The sequence below is a fragment of the Silurus meridionalis genome, chromosome 24 (genome assembly GCF_014805685.1).
Source record: "Silurus meridionalis isolate SWU-2019-XX chromosome 24, ASM1480568v1, whole genome shotgun sequence".
In the NCBI taxonomy this organism is placed as follows: domain Eukaryota; kingdom Metazoa; phylum Chordata; class Actinopteri; order Siluriformes; family Siluridae; genus Silurus; species Silurus meridionalis.
This window is the reverse complement of record NC_060907.1, coordinates 1,227,819-1,242,696: the sequence shown is the minus strand read 5'-3', so window position 1 is coordinate 1,242,696 and position 14,878 is coordinate 1,227,819. Positions and strand designations below refer to the sequence as shown.

At 39.7% G+C, this 14,878-nt stretch overlaps 1 protein-coding gene across 1 annotated transcript in view; it reads left to right on the top strand.

Moving 5' to 3' along the window:
* The window catches only part of LOC124377959 (proto-oncogene vav-like), an 18,786-nt gene extending 4,962 nt beyond the window's left edge, over positions 1-13,824 (top strand). Inside the window, exons 8-28 of the mRNA XM_046837372.1 lie at positions 167-235; positions 649-752; positions 1,156-1,255; positions 1,525-1,620; positions 1,737-1,805; positions 3,228-3,314; positions 5,556-5,641; positions 6,920-7,055; positions 7,161-7,273; positions 7,355-7,456; positions 7,813-7,907; positions 7,992-8,014; positions 8,263-8,302; positions 8,476-8,612; positions 10,074-10,139; positions 10,451-10,482; positions 10,657-10,767; positions 10,897-10,984; positions 12,124-12,262; positions 13,035-13,186; positions 13,343-13,824. Coding sequence (XP_046693328.1) covers positions 167-235; positions 649-752; positions 1,156-1,255; positions 1,525-1,620; positions 1,737-1,805; positions 3,228-3,314; positions 5,556-5,641; positions 6,920-7,055; positions 7,161-7,273; positions 7,355-7,456; positions 7,813-7,907; positions 7,992-8,014; positions 8,263-8,302; positions 8,476-8,612; positions 10,074-10,139; positions 10,451-10,482; positions 10,657-10,767; positions 10,897-10,984; positions 12,124-12,262; positions 13,035-13,186; positions 13,343-13,396 — 1,899 coding nt within the window. The 3' untranslated portion in view covers positions 13,397-13,824. The remainder of the gene's footprint in view (positions 1-166; positions 236-648; positions 753-1,155; positions 1,256-1,524; positions 1,621-1,736; positions 1,806-3,227; positions 3,315-5,555; positions 5,642-6,919; positions 7,056-7,160; positions 7,274-7,354; positions 7,457-7,812; positions 7,908-7,991; positions 8,015-8,262; positions 8,303-8,475; positions 8,613-10,073; positions 10,140-10,450; positions 10,483-10,656; positions 10,768-10,896; positions 10,985-12,123; positions 12,263-13,034; positions 13,187-13,342) is intronic.
* Positions 13,825-14,878: the final 1,054 nt, after the last annotated feature.

Here is a 14,878-nt window from a genome sequence, read left to right as displayed (position 1 = left end):
CACACACACACACACACACACACACACACACACACACAGTTTATAGTTATATGTATAGTGTTGTAGGTTAATACAGTTACCCAGATTATAACTATTTGTGTGTGTGTGTGTGTGTGTGTGTGTGTGTGTGTGTGTGTGTGTGCGTCTATGTGTGTGTGTGTTGCAGCACTTTATGAGGCCACTGCAGGCTTTCCTCGGACCACCTGACATAGAAAACATCTTCATGAATGTAGAGGTGATCACCCATTCTCCCATTCATTTATTTATCCACCTATCACATCATTAATCACTCCTTCTATCTATCTATCTATCTATCTATCTATCTATCTATTCATCTATCTATCTATCTATCTATCTATCTATCTATCTATCTATCTATCTACCTACCTACCTACCTACCTACCTACCTACCTACCTACCTACCTACCTACCTACCTACCAACCACTCCATCCATCCATCCATCCATCTATCCATCCATCCATCCATCTATCCATCCATCCATCTATCCATCCATCTATCCATCCATCGAACCACCCAGTTATCTGTCATCCATCACAATCTCATCCATATCTAGCCATCATTTTATGAATTATATGTCACCTAATACATCCATCACTCTTTGTGTGTGTCTGTGTGTGTGTGTGTAGGAGTTAGCTGATATACATCGTCGTCTGCTAAGAGAGGTCCAGACGTCGATATCCTCATACGGAGCAGAGAATCTTTACCAGGTCTTCATCGATTATAAAGAGAAGTGAGTTCACGTTCAGGATTTCAGGTCTCTTTGTTCCCAAGCTGTCTTCTGATTGGCTGAACACTTCACAGATGGATTAAAATTTAATTAAATTAAATGAATAATAATGTTTATTTTTACAATGTTTTATTTTTTTAATTTCTACAATGTTTACAATGTGTTTAAATGAATTAAAAATAATGGCTCTGCTCATGACCGTTGTATAGAGCATTTCACTGCATGTCGTACTCTGTATGTATGTGACAAATAAAATTTGATTTGATTTGATTAAAGACAAGCTTTTTGGCCTCTATACGGTAAAGCTTTGTGTGTGTTATCGATTTGCTAATGTTCATGGCAAACGTGTCACGTGATTATATTGGGATGAGTGTGTGTGTTACATGAGTGTGTAATGCGTTTCCAGGTTGTTGCTGTACGGTCGATACTGCAGTCAGGTTGAGTCAGCGACTAAACAGCTGGACAAAATCGCCAGCGGGCGGGAGGACGTCCGGATGAAGCTGGAGGTAACGTAGCAGTAACACACTCACTTGTGTTTCATCATAACAACTTGCCATAAGTTATACTGATACTGACACACACTTTGTTATCAAAGTGAATGAATTGTTACTATAGAAATGATAATGTAAGAACACTTTATTACCACAATCCAGAACAGTGCAAAAAAGTACAATCAGTAAAATAAAAGTGGTTGAGAACATTTTAGGGGGTTTCCCCAGTGAGCCAATGAGGAGTGTAACAGGAAATGTGTGTGTTGTGTGTGTGTTCTGTTTAGGAGTGCTCGATGAGGGCGAACAGTGGGCGCTTCTCTCTTAGAGACCTGCTAATGGTACCTATGCAGAGAGTGTTAAAGTATCACCTGCTGCTACAGGTACGAAACACACCATTCTATATACACACACACAAATATACATAAATCCAAAACATATGCAAATATATACACCTACACACAGCGGTAATGCACGTAATCACTGTGTATTCTATCAGGAACTTGTGAAGCACACGGTGAGCCCCGCTGATAAGGACAACCTACGCACTGCACTTGATGCCATGAGGGTGAGTAAGTGTTTAATTAGCAACAGTTGTTCTCAATTAAAGTGTCGGCCAATGTGGCAGTGTGTGTGGGGGCGCTCTAAAGAGTAATGTTCTTTGATGGGTTTCAAGTGGGAGACTGTGAGATCAGACTTGGTCGCCTTGCTGAGAGTTCTCAGTTCAGATTGGCTAAAGGGGTGGACATGTTTTTTCAGACCTCTTTTATCTCTGGCCAGAAAGTCAGTGGGGTTCACTTTGCAAAGGAACAATGGGGGGGGTGGTGCCCAAGCATACATTGGTATGGTTTGACTTCTATGGCTGAGTAGTGGTACTTCACCCATTGCAGGAACTGGGCTCAATCCTCTTGGTTGTTCTTGCAGACCCTGTGAAGGAACCTAATTATTTGGTTTAAACACTCCACAAGTTTGGATCTTATCTGGGCAGGAACAAAGAGTGTGTTCAGGGGGCAGTAAGAGGGACAGCTATCGGGGGTGTAACAGTCTAATGTTGAAGGTGCAAGGGATGTTGCGGTATCCATTATGCAAGAAGTGGGAAAATCATATCCACACTGCATTTTTAAGAATTGGTTGTGTGGATGCATGAGCAGTCTGCCTTGGTGTTCCTGGAACCGGGCAAAAGGAACCGAGGCACTATGAGGTTCTTGTTGTTGTCTCTGAATATAGAAAATAGGTTGGCAGCCCCTTTATCTATTGCCACAACACTTCCATGGCTAGTTTTATGACCAGCTTCTAGTTCCCAGTGTCATCGTTTTGCTCAATAATGGACCATTTTGCTCAACAATGGTCAACCATGGACAATGCTCATGCATCCACAGACCCAATTCTTAAAAATGCAGTGGATTTTTGAATCTACCTCTACAACAAAGTGGCTGGAAGGATTAGGAATCTTAAAGATGGGGTGTGTGGTGAAAGCTGTCTTGAGTTGGATCAGGGCTGTCCCAGCTGCAGCGTTCCAGGTTAGGTGATTGGGCCTTCATCAGGGGACCAACAATAAAGAGTAAGTGATAGAGCTGACAACCTGATGAAGAGTTGGTAAATGTCATTTGCAGTCATCTGGGTTGGTGACCAGCAGAAAGCAGATAACAACTTGAACTAGAAACATCCTCAGGGCAGACTTCCCCAGCATGTCCCTCAAGACATAGTAAATGAAACACTGTAACACTGAGGGGAAAAAATGAGTCTTTAAGGATCCCAGTGTCCTCACTGAGGGCCGAGTGAGTGCTGAACTCAACTAGACCCAATCTCTGATACACACCATGTTTAAAGAATTGTGGTGCTCTAGCTTGGTGAAGATCCATGTTCAACAGACTAATACTCTAGGGCAGAGTTTTATAACCTGACATGACTTTGTGGGGACACTTGGTGTCAATGAGGGTCCCTATAAGGATAGGAAGACAAATAAATGAGTGTGTGTTTGTGTGTGTAGGATCTTGCTCAGTGTGTGAACGAGGTGAAGAGGGATAACGAGATAATTCGTCAGATAACAGCCTTTCAGCTCTGCATTGAGAACATGGTAAGAACAAATGTTTATTTATTCTACTTATTCATTATTAGATATTATTGGTGTTGTGAAATACTGTCATTTTTACAATTGTATTTTTTTGTATGATTTTGTCTGTCATATTTGCCCATTTTTACCTTATATGGTCATGACTTCCTGTTATCCAGTTAAAATGTTTATACGCTACAAGTATTCATGATACAATACCTTTATTCTGTACTCAGATTGCTACGGAGGTAGATTTAATAACTGAATAGATAACTAGACATATGTAACTAGGTGTATACATCTTCATCTGGTGAAGAGAAGTATGCTATTCGGGTATGCCAACCTGAATTCAGTTTCATTGCTTTGCGAAATCAGCAGGGTAGTGGTGCCTGATGCAACCCGGTAAAACCAGAATGCTGCATCTTTTTGGCATCTTTTGAAACCGCATGTTTGACACTGAGTTACATCACACCCAGGAAACTCTGACTATCACACCATGACACAATTCTTTTTTTAAAAATGCCAGGGTTTTTTTTTTTCACTTTTCCCTTTTTTTTTTAGCAAACACATACAGTTCGAGTCTCACTTTTAAAGTGTTTCTGAGCATCATGAAACTTTTTATATCTCGGTCAGCATTTGTTAGTGTCGGTTCAACACCCTCTGTGCTGATACAGCATTAGCTTAGCATGTGACCAGGGCACGTGCCAAAATATTGTAATTAGTTAAACAAAAATTCTACTTAAATAGAACAAGACAAACACAAAGGGAAACAGAGACACCCAAAATTCTGTAGTAACGTAGATTTCAGAAGTTTCTCTTCCATTCATTTCCTCATACAGACTTTCCAGAAGTTTCCTAAATAAGAAAGTACAGTGTTGAACCATCACTCAGCTGTTTGATAAATTACAATTCTTTTGACAAAACAATGTAATATATAATATTTAGCAATGAAATTAAACATAAAACCTAATCACAAGCAATATTATCCAACATCAGCACAATTACAGTACATATTAAGATTTTCTAATGGTATAGTTGTTGTATATATTGTATATTAAAGTGGTTATATAGTGGCTGTAAAAAGTGTGGAATCTTTGAGTGTGGTTTGTTGTTTAAAAGAGACATGTTCCTTTTGTTTCTAACTCGGTAATGGATTGTATCAATATTTATTTTGACGAAACAAATACATAAATGTCCAGATTTTCCACAATATTTTAAATAAAAATCTTCCTTTGCATGAATAACAACTTTACACACTCTAGGAAAAAATTTTAGCTGAACATTCAGCTGAAATTCTTTGCTGTGCCCCTTGTAAAACTCGCCAAAGATGTTTCTTTTAGTGGTCCAGTTCTTTCCTGAGCAGTACAATAGGATTTAGGTGTGGTAACTGAGCAGGTCATGATAGATAATCATTGTGGCTGCACACCCATGTGGCTGAATTAATTTCCATAAATCTCCTCGAGAGACCTAAACCTGATCAAATTCTGATTCAATATCTATTGGAACATCTTTCCAGAAGAGTGGAGGTTATTAGAAAAGCAAAGGGGACCAAATGAAGAATGTGGTGTTCAAAAATCACATACCAATCTTATGCTCAAACTTTTGTCCAAATAGTGTATTAGTGATGACTAATAAAAACATGCCCATTTCCATTTACTTACAATTCTCACAAATGCCGTAGTCTACACTTGGTAAAGTTTGAGAGATTCTTTGAAAACGGTTGTTGTCATGTTGCCTTCTAAATTTTTTACACCAAGGCCTTATAAGTCTCACTACTGCTTATAAATCATCTAAGAAAATATTAGGTCAAAAGGGACAATGTCATTAGAACACAGTCTGAATGATATGGTAAGGAAACAGTCATAAACACAGTTTCCTGTTTAACAGGAAGTTGCGGTGGCATTTACAAGCTAAAGTGAACTTGACTTGCCTCGCTGAATACTAACGTCACATTTCTGTTAAATTGTATCTTCTTCTACTTTATGAATATAAAAGCAGATTTACATTGTGATACATCACGGGAATAAAAAACAAACAAAAAAAAAAAAAAAACAAGAAGTAAATTAAAAATAACAAGATGTGGTGGGATGCGCCCCCCAATGTCTCCCTTTGCATGCACTGGATTTTTGCAAAGTGCTACAGCAAAGTGAGTAGTTAACCACAGCGTTGCGAACAAAGCATAGTTTCTACAGATAAATCTCTGCACACACTTAAACACATTTTTCTTCCATTTCACCTCCTTCTAATTTTTCTTTTGTCATTTAGACTCAGTCCCTCGCGCTTTATGGCAGGCCGAAGATCGACGGAGAGCTGAAGATCTGCAGCCCTGAAAAGAAATCTAAGCAAGACAGGTGATTTTAGTTTCCAGCAATTATCTGCATTGACACTGAATAAAGTTGTTCAGCACATGGACAGTGTTTGGAAGCAGTAACTAGAAGATTTTTTACTTTTTTATTTCTTTGAAACTGGTGATTTTATGGAATTTTTCAGTACTTTCACAGACTTGGTAACTGGTGATTCAGTATTTTCACAATCTTGGTATCTGGTGATTTTATGGAGTTGTGCAGTACTCTTAAAGTCTTGGTGCTCCAGTGGAGTTATTTGTAAACTATATCTATTATTTGTAACCTTATTTACTATATCTTGCCTACTGGTGAAATTGTTCAAGATCCTCTCAGTTGGTTGCCTGCTTAAGTTCTTTGGCACCTACAGTACATGTTCTTTAAACCTGGTGATCCAGCGAAGATGTTAAGTTCCTTTGAATTTTTCATAACCTGTGATCCAGTAAACTTATTTGTAACCTACAATGTCTTGGTAACTGGTGACCTGATGATGTTCAGTAACAGAATGAGCTAAGTAACTAGTAGCTTAGTGGAGTTCTTTGAAATGTTCATGGTCGTTGTAATAAGTCCTACTGTAGTTTAGCCCCATGCAGATATTCTGGCAATTTTGGTCAGTTGGACATGTTTGGCAGTGTGTGTTTTTGTTAAATTTAGGAAGCTGTATGGGCTTAACCAGTGACCCAGTTAAGGTATTTCATATATGCACAGGTTTAGTTACTGGCAACCTTCATAAAATCACTCAGTATCTACACAGCTCTGGAGACTAGAAGTTTAGTGGAGAAATTTAGCATCTGCAAGGAATCAGTAACTGACCAGGGAAGTTCTTGTGCAGTTGTATGATCATGACCACTGAACCACTGACTCTGCAATGGCTCTGAAGTAATTCAGTTTTTATGCAGTCTTGGCAACTGATGACCTAATTAATATGATTTGTGTTTTGTGTATGTTTGGCTACTGTGAACCAGCAGTAAAATCATTAAATATATGCATATTTGCAAATCTAGTAGCATGGTCTTGATAAGGGGTGATTTACTGGAAATGTTTGATAGTCATCGTCCTCGTAACTGGTGACCCACTGGGCTTAGATTACATAACTACTTTTTATTGCATTTGTCACGATCAGTAGAGGGTCACGCTTTGCTCATTTGCAAATGGACCCAAATGCTGAACTTGTCTAGATGACTTGCTGCAATTATGTATAGGTTATCTGACAACATCTTCCAATATCTACAACTAAATTACTAACTGAATCTGAAATCAGTAATAAATTAGCAATTTGGCCTGCAGGTATGCCTTCCTCTTTGATAAAGCCCTACTGGTGTGTAAGAAGCGCAGTGGGGAGAGCATGGAGCTAAAAGACCTTATCGAACTGCAGCATGTCCAACTGAGAGACGAACCGTCTGGAGACAAAGAAAATAAAAAGGTCTTATTTTACTCTTCCACTTCTTTACTTTTCTCACTGTATTTAAATGTGTGCAGTATCGCTATCTCACTATCTATCTTAATCTTTGCATGTTTGTGTGTGTAGTGGACACATACCTTCTTGCTGATGGATTCGTATGGCCATAGTGGTTATGACCTGTACTTCAAGACACGTGAGCTGAAGAAGAAATGGCTGGAACAGTTGAGATGGCTCTGTGAGTGACGTGTCAGCATCGTCAACTTAATGCTAATCGAGTGTCAATCTGACAACTAATATGGCGAGTGTGTGTCCTTGTGCAGGTCTAATATGTCTCCAGAGAACAGCACGGCGAATGGCCACGACTTTCAAATGCACTGTTTTGATAACACCACGTCCTGTAAAGCTTGTCAGATGTTGCTCAGGTAAATGGTTCAAAACTCATGTAGGTGTTTCCAAACTTTTCAAACTGTCCCACAATTTTTTCAGCCCGAATCTTCATGTGACAAAATAATACGTAGCATATCTACTACTGTAAATACGCTAACACATGGGTATAATGCAGACTAGCATTGATTACTCAGTGTTTTAAAAGTAAGAAGAGAAAAGTAAACATAGAATGTGTTTACTCTAACAAGCAAGTTACCACAAGTGCAGCCACCAGTACCACAAGAGGACATATGAGGCCAGACTGGATGAAACTACAGTTTTAGTTTTTTATAATATGTTTGTTACTAAAGAAAGTTCAACTTAGGTGTACTGTGTGGTGTTTCTCCATCAGAGGGATCTTCTACCAAGGTTACCGCTGCACACGATGTAAAATGGCTGCTCACAAGGAATGCCTGGGACGGGTTCCAGTGTGTGGACGCAACGCAGGTCTGATTTTGTCCCCTCATATCTGTATGGACATTTATTGAGGATAACAATGTAACTTTATTTATTTATTTTTATTTTTTCCAGAAAACTCAGTGACTTTGAAAAAGGTCAGTCTTTACAACCTCAGCTGCACATCATTCAGTGGTTTAGTCCATATCATCGTTTCTTTCATATTTTAGCAGTTACATGACCAAGTACAAGTGCTCTGTACACCCTATTCACTATAACTAACCGCAGCTGTATATCCTGACCCACATAAACAACTACAGTGCATTGTGGGAATTATGAAGTATACTGTGTCACTGGTAATGCAGAAGATAATCAAACTAATTAGCATATGTTGGTTCCCCTTTAGAGCAAGTCGAGAGCTGCCACTCTGAGACAGACCAAACCAGGTGAGTTCACTCACACTTACCTGTTCATAAGAGTTCCTCAGACTTACCCCGCCCCTGATTCTAACCTGCCCCTTTCCCCAGTAAACTACGCAGAAGGCATTACTAGCCTTACTTTACTACATAAATATGATTATTAGCATTATGATTACCATGCGCTTTCTGTTCTCTCGCAGGTCTTCCAAAGATGGAGGTGTGTCACGATTACTATGGCGTGCCCCCGCCCCCTGTGGCTTTCGGCCAACCGCTGCACCTAACTGCAGGGGATGTCGTAGAGCTGACACGTGCAGATGTTGACTTGCAGTGGTGGGAGGTGGGGCCTCGTTCTTCTACCTTCTTGTGCTGATGTTAATGAATTAAAAGTATTGCTGCTAACAGGAAATAAATAGATGCTAAGTCAAGAGAACAGGAGACAGTGCACTGTGTTATATAATGATGCAGGGGAGCTAGCGTAACTGTTCTGCTCTATTAGCTAACATTTCATTATTTTACCACAGAAGACCACTGGATTAAAAGTCAAGCATGCAACATTCCACAAATACAAACACACACCGCTATTGCTATTGGAATGCTAACTGTAGCGTTTCTGCATTTGAAAGGAATGACATTGCGCATTTTTTAGGACACGACGAGCACAAATGGTTAATGGTGAACATCAGAGGCGAGTGTGAGAAGTTAGCATGATGGGAATCGAGGGTCAGTTCCGCTTTGCTTCACCACAAAGCCTGATTTCTCTGAGAACAGCAGTGAAACCGGTCAGCTCTTTGGTTTCACTTCATTAAAAACAAAAAGCAGCAGTTCAGCACTTTAACATCCTCTAATGCTCTCTTTTCTGAGGGAGGTGTTACAGCAGGACGTCTCGGCTCCCACAAATATTGTCCCAAATATTTACAAATATACAGAGTTCTTTAGATCAGCATCCTCAGAAGAATAAAACATGATCTGATGGTGCAGTTAGATTAGACTGACAGATGGACGGACGGATACACAGGTACACAGAAACAAATAAATATGTAAATATATGAGCAGCAAATAAATGTAAAGGCTCTGGTGTACATTGTAGAACTGTAGAAAAGTAATATTTTTAATATTAAAAACAGTTATAATTATCCAGAGATGATACAGAAGGTACTGTATGGAGTGGAGCAGAATTGCATGATGATTACTGGCAATGGTCATTTTTCTAATACATTTAATGTTTTTTTTTTTTTTATGTGAATATATTTTAAAAAATGATTAAGAATGTTAACAATAATAGAATTCATACGGAAAACGTACTGGATTTTAATTATTAATAATGTATTGTACCGATCCATTGAGCCGTTATAGTCTGAAAGATTGTACATGTGAGATGTTGAGTTATATATGAGACTTGAATCCTCTCAGCAGTGTGATGGGTCTCACAGCAGGTTCCTGGAAGCAGCAGACCCAGCTCATTGTATCTGGGGGTGTTGAAGTTGCTATTAGCGTTTTCTCAGCGTTCGCATTCTTGGCATACGTGTTGCAGTGAGATTTAACACGAACAGTTCTAGATTAGCCTGACGTGAGAGGGTTCATGAATAAATACCTTTACTTGAAGTAAAACACTGTGGTTTTCAGCTACATTAACCCTCGGCCGTGACCACAAGCCTGATGCAGATCTGTTCCCACACAGACATGTCTCTCACATCTCACATATGTCTCGTGTACAGGCAAGGGAATATTTTACTCTCATCCACTACAGTATGGAAAATAGGAAACGTAACACAAACGTGTGTGTGTGTGTGTGTTTCAGGGAAAAAATCTGACATTAGGTGAGGTCGGATGGTTCCCCTGCAGTAAAGTTCAACCCTTCTTAATGGTGAGTCAGAAGAGCTTTGAGCCGTCAATGTTCAAATGAATCTAATCTCCTGGATCACTTCCACACTCAGATCAGATCAGATCACACATGAAACCCCACATTCACACACTTACTGACGCTTTCAATCTTCTCATTTATTAATTTAATTATTTATTTACAATTTAATTTATTATTATGACCATTTATTATTATAATATTATTTATTTATTTATTTATTTATTATTATTATTATTATTATTATTATTATTATTATTATTATTATTATTATTATTATCATTCTAACCGCTGCTCGTTTCTTTTTGTTTTCTCAGAGACCACCACCAGACCTCACAGGATTCCTCTGGTAAGAGCCCCACACACACACACACACACACACACACACACACACACACACACACACACATAGTAAGATTGGATATCTTACTGTATCTAATCTTATTATTTCTATCCTTTATCAACACTGTGGTAAGGCATCTGTGTGTGTGTGTGTGTGTGTGTGTGTGTGTGTGTGTATCAGGTTTGCAGGTAACATGGATCGTACTGAAGCCAAGAGTCTCCTGATATCTCGATCTGACAGTACGTTCCTGATTCGGCAAAAAGATGGAGGAGAGTTTGCCATCAGCATCAAGTAACCAAGACACAAACACACACACACACACACACACACACACACACACACACACACACACACTTGTGTAAATTCATCTTTTTGTTCAAGCCCGTCTAAAATGTACTCTCTCTGCATCGTGTCTCTCAGGTTTAACATGGACATCCGCCACATAAAGATCACACTGGCTGAAGGTCTCTACAGAATCAATGACAAGAAGGCGTTTAAAGGCCTCATCGTGAGTAAACACAACACTTCAACTCTAAACAGCCAGACTTTTACACTCCTAACAATTAGAGCTGGGGTCAATTAAAACCAGTATCATGTCATGTATTTCACCCCAAAACCTTCAGTGGTTCTCTATCTGAATTATTCTACCTTTTAATCCCACGTCTACAGAGATCATCAGTGTTATAGAGAAGTGCAGAAGATCAGAGCTGCATCACACACAGGATCTCATACAGTCACAATGAACATCTTCACTAAAGCAACAAACACAATGATCACAATTCAACACGTCTCCTTTCACTGGAGCCACAACTGCACCTCCACATACATCACACACACACACACACACACACACACACACACACACACACACACACACACTCCACATACATCATCTCCAGCAGAACACACACACACACACACACACACACACACACACACCTCCACATACATCATCTCCAGCAGAAACACACACACACACACACACACACACATACATCATCTCCAGCAGAAACACACACACACACACACACACACACACACACACACACACACCTCCACATACATCATCTCCAGCAGAAACACACACACACACAAAGTCACTATAGAAAGCAGCACAAGTGAGAGAGACGAAGATGAAGAGATGAAGAGATCAGACTATTGGGAATAATTTTATAGATATTCCTTGATATTAAAACACAAGTCAGTGATTGTACTAGAGGTTAAACAGGGGAAGGCCCATTACTGTATTAATACGTATCACTGTATCATTTCCTGTGTGTTATTATTAATATCTCTGGTTTCTGATTGACTAATGACTGAACACTTGCTGACTCATCACCTGCTGGATGACTCGTTTAGACAAACAATGATGATGAGCATCAACTGGAACAATGTCTTAACTCTGATTAAAGCAAATTTGTGCTTCAGTGATTCATTGTGATCAGTGGTTAAGGTTCTGGGTGTGGCTCCAGAAGGTCGAGGGTTCAAGGCCCAAGTGCCTCTGTTGGGCCCTTAAACAAGGCCCCTAACTCCTCTTGTTCAGGGGGAGTTGTTTTATATCTGCTTTCTAACACTGGTCTGCTATGTGAAGAAAGAATTTCACTGTGCTGTAATGTACATGTTTTCTCTTTCTTCAACCCCCAACAGGAATTGGTTCAGTATTATCAGGACAATTCTCTAAAGGAGTGTTTTAAAGATGTGGACACTCGTCTACTGACTCCATTCAAGCAGCCGGAGCAGAGTGTGTCCTCACACTCACAAGCGCATACACACACGCCTACCAGAGGTAACACACACACACACACACACACACACACACACACACACACACACACACACACACACACTTGTGCTACTACAAATACAGATGTCATGTACAGTTCTCATTAATGGTTAGGATCCACATGCAGGAGGTTTATGAATAAAATGAATTAAAGAAATGTCTTCCAGGAGATCCAAAGTGAGAACCTGAAACCTCAGAATAGGACTAGTGTAATTTCTTACGTTTTAGAAAGTTTATCATACAAAAAGTTCCCTGGGGCCCCACAATCATCCTGCGCTGGAAGGTTAATGTGATGTGCACCATGATAAACAAAAAGGAAGTCGGATATTGTGGTTTTTCTGTTTTCAGGGTTATCAGTGTGCTCACCTGGAGCTCTAGAGGCTCCTCTCAGGTCTTCTCAGGTCTTAAAACAAACACAAAATTTGTCTCAAACTCACAGCAAATCTAATGGAGTTTTTTCTGACCCAGGGGAGTTCCTCAGGATCGAGAAGAAGAACAAATAGAGAATCTGGAGAGACCAAGACAAGATACAATGATTTAATAAGGCACGAGAATAAACGGCAGGACTTCGTACTGTGTGTGTGTGTGTGTGTGTGTGTGTGTGTGTGTGTGTTAGATACGTCATGTGCTTTAAATCTAACAGACATGAAGACACAAAAGGAATAGTCCTAGAATGTATGAAAGCATGATATAAAATGTGACATGAAAATGCATTAATAAATGTGTGTGTGTGTGTGTGTGTGTGTGTGTGTGTGTGTGTGTGTGTGTTTTGTAGGAATGAGTGAGCGATATTTCGGCACGGCAAAAGTTCGCTATGATTTCTCAGCGCGGGACCGGACCGAGCTGTCTCTCAGAGAGGGGGACACGGTGAAGATCATCTCCAAAAAGGCACACAACGGCTGGTGGAAAGGAGAAGTCTACGGCCGGGTAACACACACACACACACACACACACACACACACACACACACACACACACACACACACACACACGCATACACATACACATACACAATTCATATTCAGTTGCATTTGCCACTTCTAAAACAATTGTGTGTGTGTGTGTGTGTGTGTGTGTGTACAGGTCGGATTGTTTCCTGCAAACTATGTAGAGGAGGAACATTCAGACTACTGCTGATCTGCTGAGTCATTCGCCCTCTGAGTGACTCAGTGACTCTTCTACAGCCAATTGAGTTATTTACTGAATCGTTTAGACACTAAATGATTCTTGACCATGTGTGTGTGTGTGTGTGTGTGTGTGCGTGTGTGTGTGCGCATGTGTTTTTTTTACTGTATTTGAAACCGGATTTACAAAGTGCTGATTTTCTGATTTATTTCCATATCGAGGACTCTGAACCGCTTGTGTTCGACTCCAGATGAAGACTATGATTGATGTAGAACTCTGTAAAGCTAGTGGGTGTGCGGGTCATGTGACGCTTTTAAGGCGATTTTATTGGTCGGATGTTTATTATTTTGCTTAATTTTTTTTATAGCGAGTCCATAGAAATGAAATTGTACAGTGTTTGTGAAACTGCAGATTTTCATAAAGCATATTGTAGTTTCTGATCTGCATTACTGTGACTCTCATCTCTCATCACACACACACACACACACACACACACACACACACACAGATCATTAACACAATTCCTTCACTCTTCTGAATTCAGTGATTTTCAACCTGAACCAGTCTACCTCTTAATCCCATCATTATGGCGCCACATCTACAGAAAACATCAGCATTGTAGAGAAGTGCAGTAGAACAGAGCGCTGCATCACACACAGGATCTCATACAGTCACAATGAACATCAATGAACGCAATTCAACATGTCTCCTTTCACTGGAGCCACAACTGCACCTCCACATACAATCCAGCATCGATATTCACCTCGTCACATCACCCCGGGGTTTCCTGCTTTTCTGTGCATTTCTTCTGTCTATTAAAGTTTTCCTGGGGATTTGAGATGAAGGTAAATTGTGTGTTTTTGTGCGAATTCTACAGGAAAGCAAACACAAAAGTATAAACAGTTTATAAAAAAGAGTAACTGTTTGGAACTGTTTTGGCGACTTTCCTCATTACGTCTTGTAAATGTCCTTGTAAATGCATCTGTGATCAAATCAGTTTCTTCTCCTGTGTCAGTCGTGGTGGAATAAAAAAACAGCTGTTAAATTCACAGCAATATATTTTGAGTTTGTGCAGTTTGATGCAGATGTGGTTTGAGAGCTCTGACTAGCGCACTCTCTGACCATCCAGTTAAAGGACATGAAAATGTTGACGTGATTTGGAACCTGTTTGAGGACATTTTAAATCTGATTGGATAAACAACAGCTCAACTCTCATGTACTGTATTTTACGCTACAGGCGCCACTCTGTTGATTCTGAAGGCCTTAAAAAGATTTATTTGACCCCAGAAACACGTGATGTGTTGCTGAAATCTGATTGGATAGAAACTCAAACATAAACATACACTACTTGTAGCAGCACACCTGTAAGTAATGCTATAAAATGAAGGGAATTTGGCTATTGGTAATTATTCTAATACGTATTCAAGGACAAAAATGTAAGTCAGCTTTTATCCACACGTCAAACTTCTAGTCATCAGTCATGTAGATCGTGTC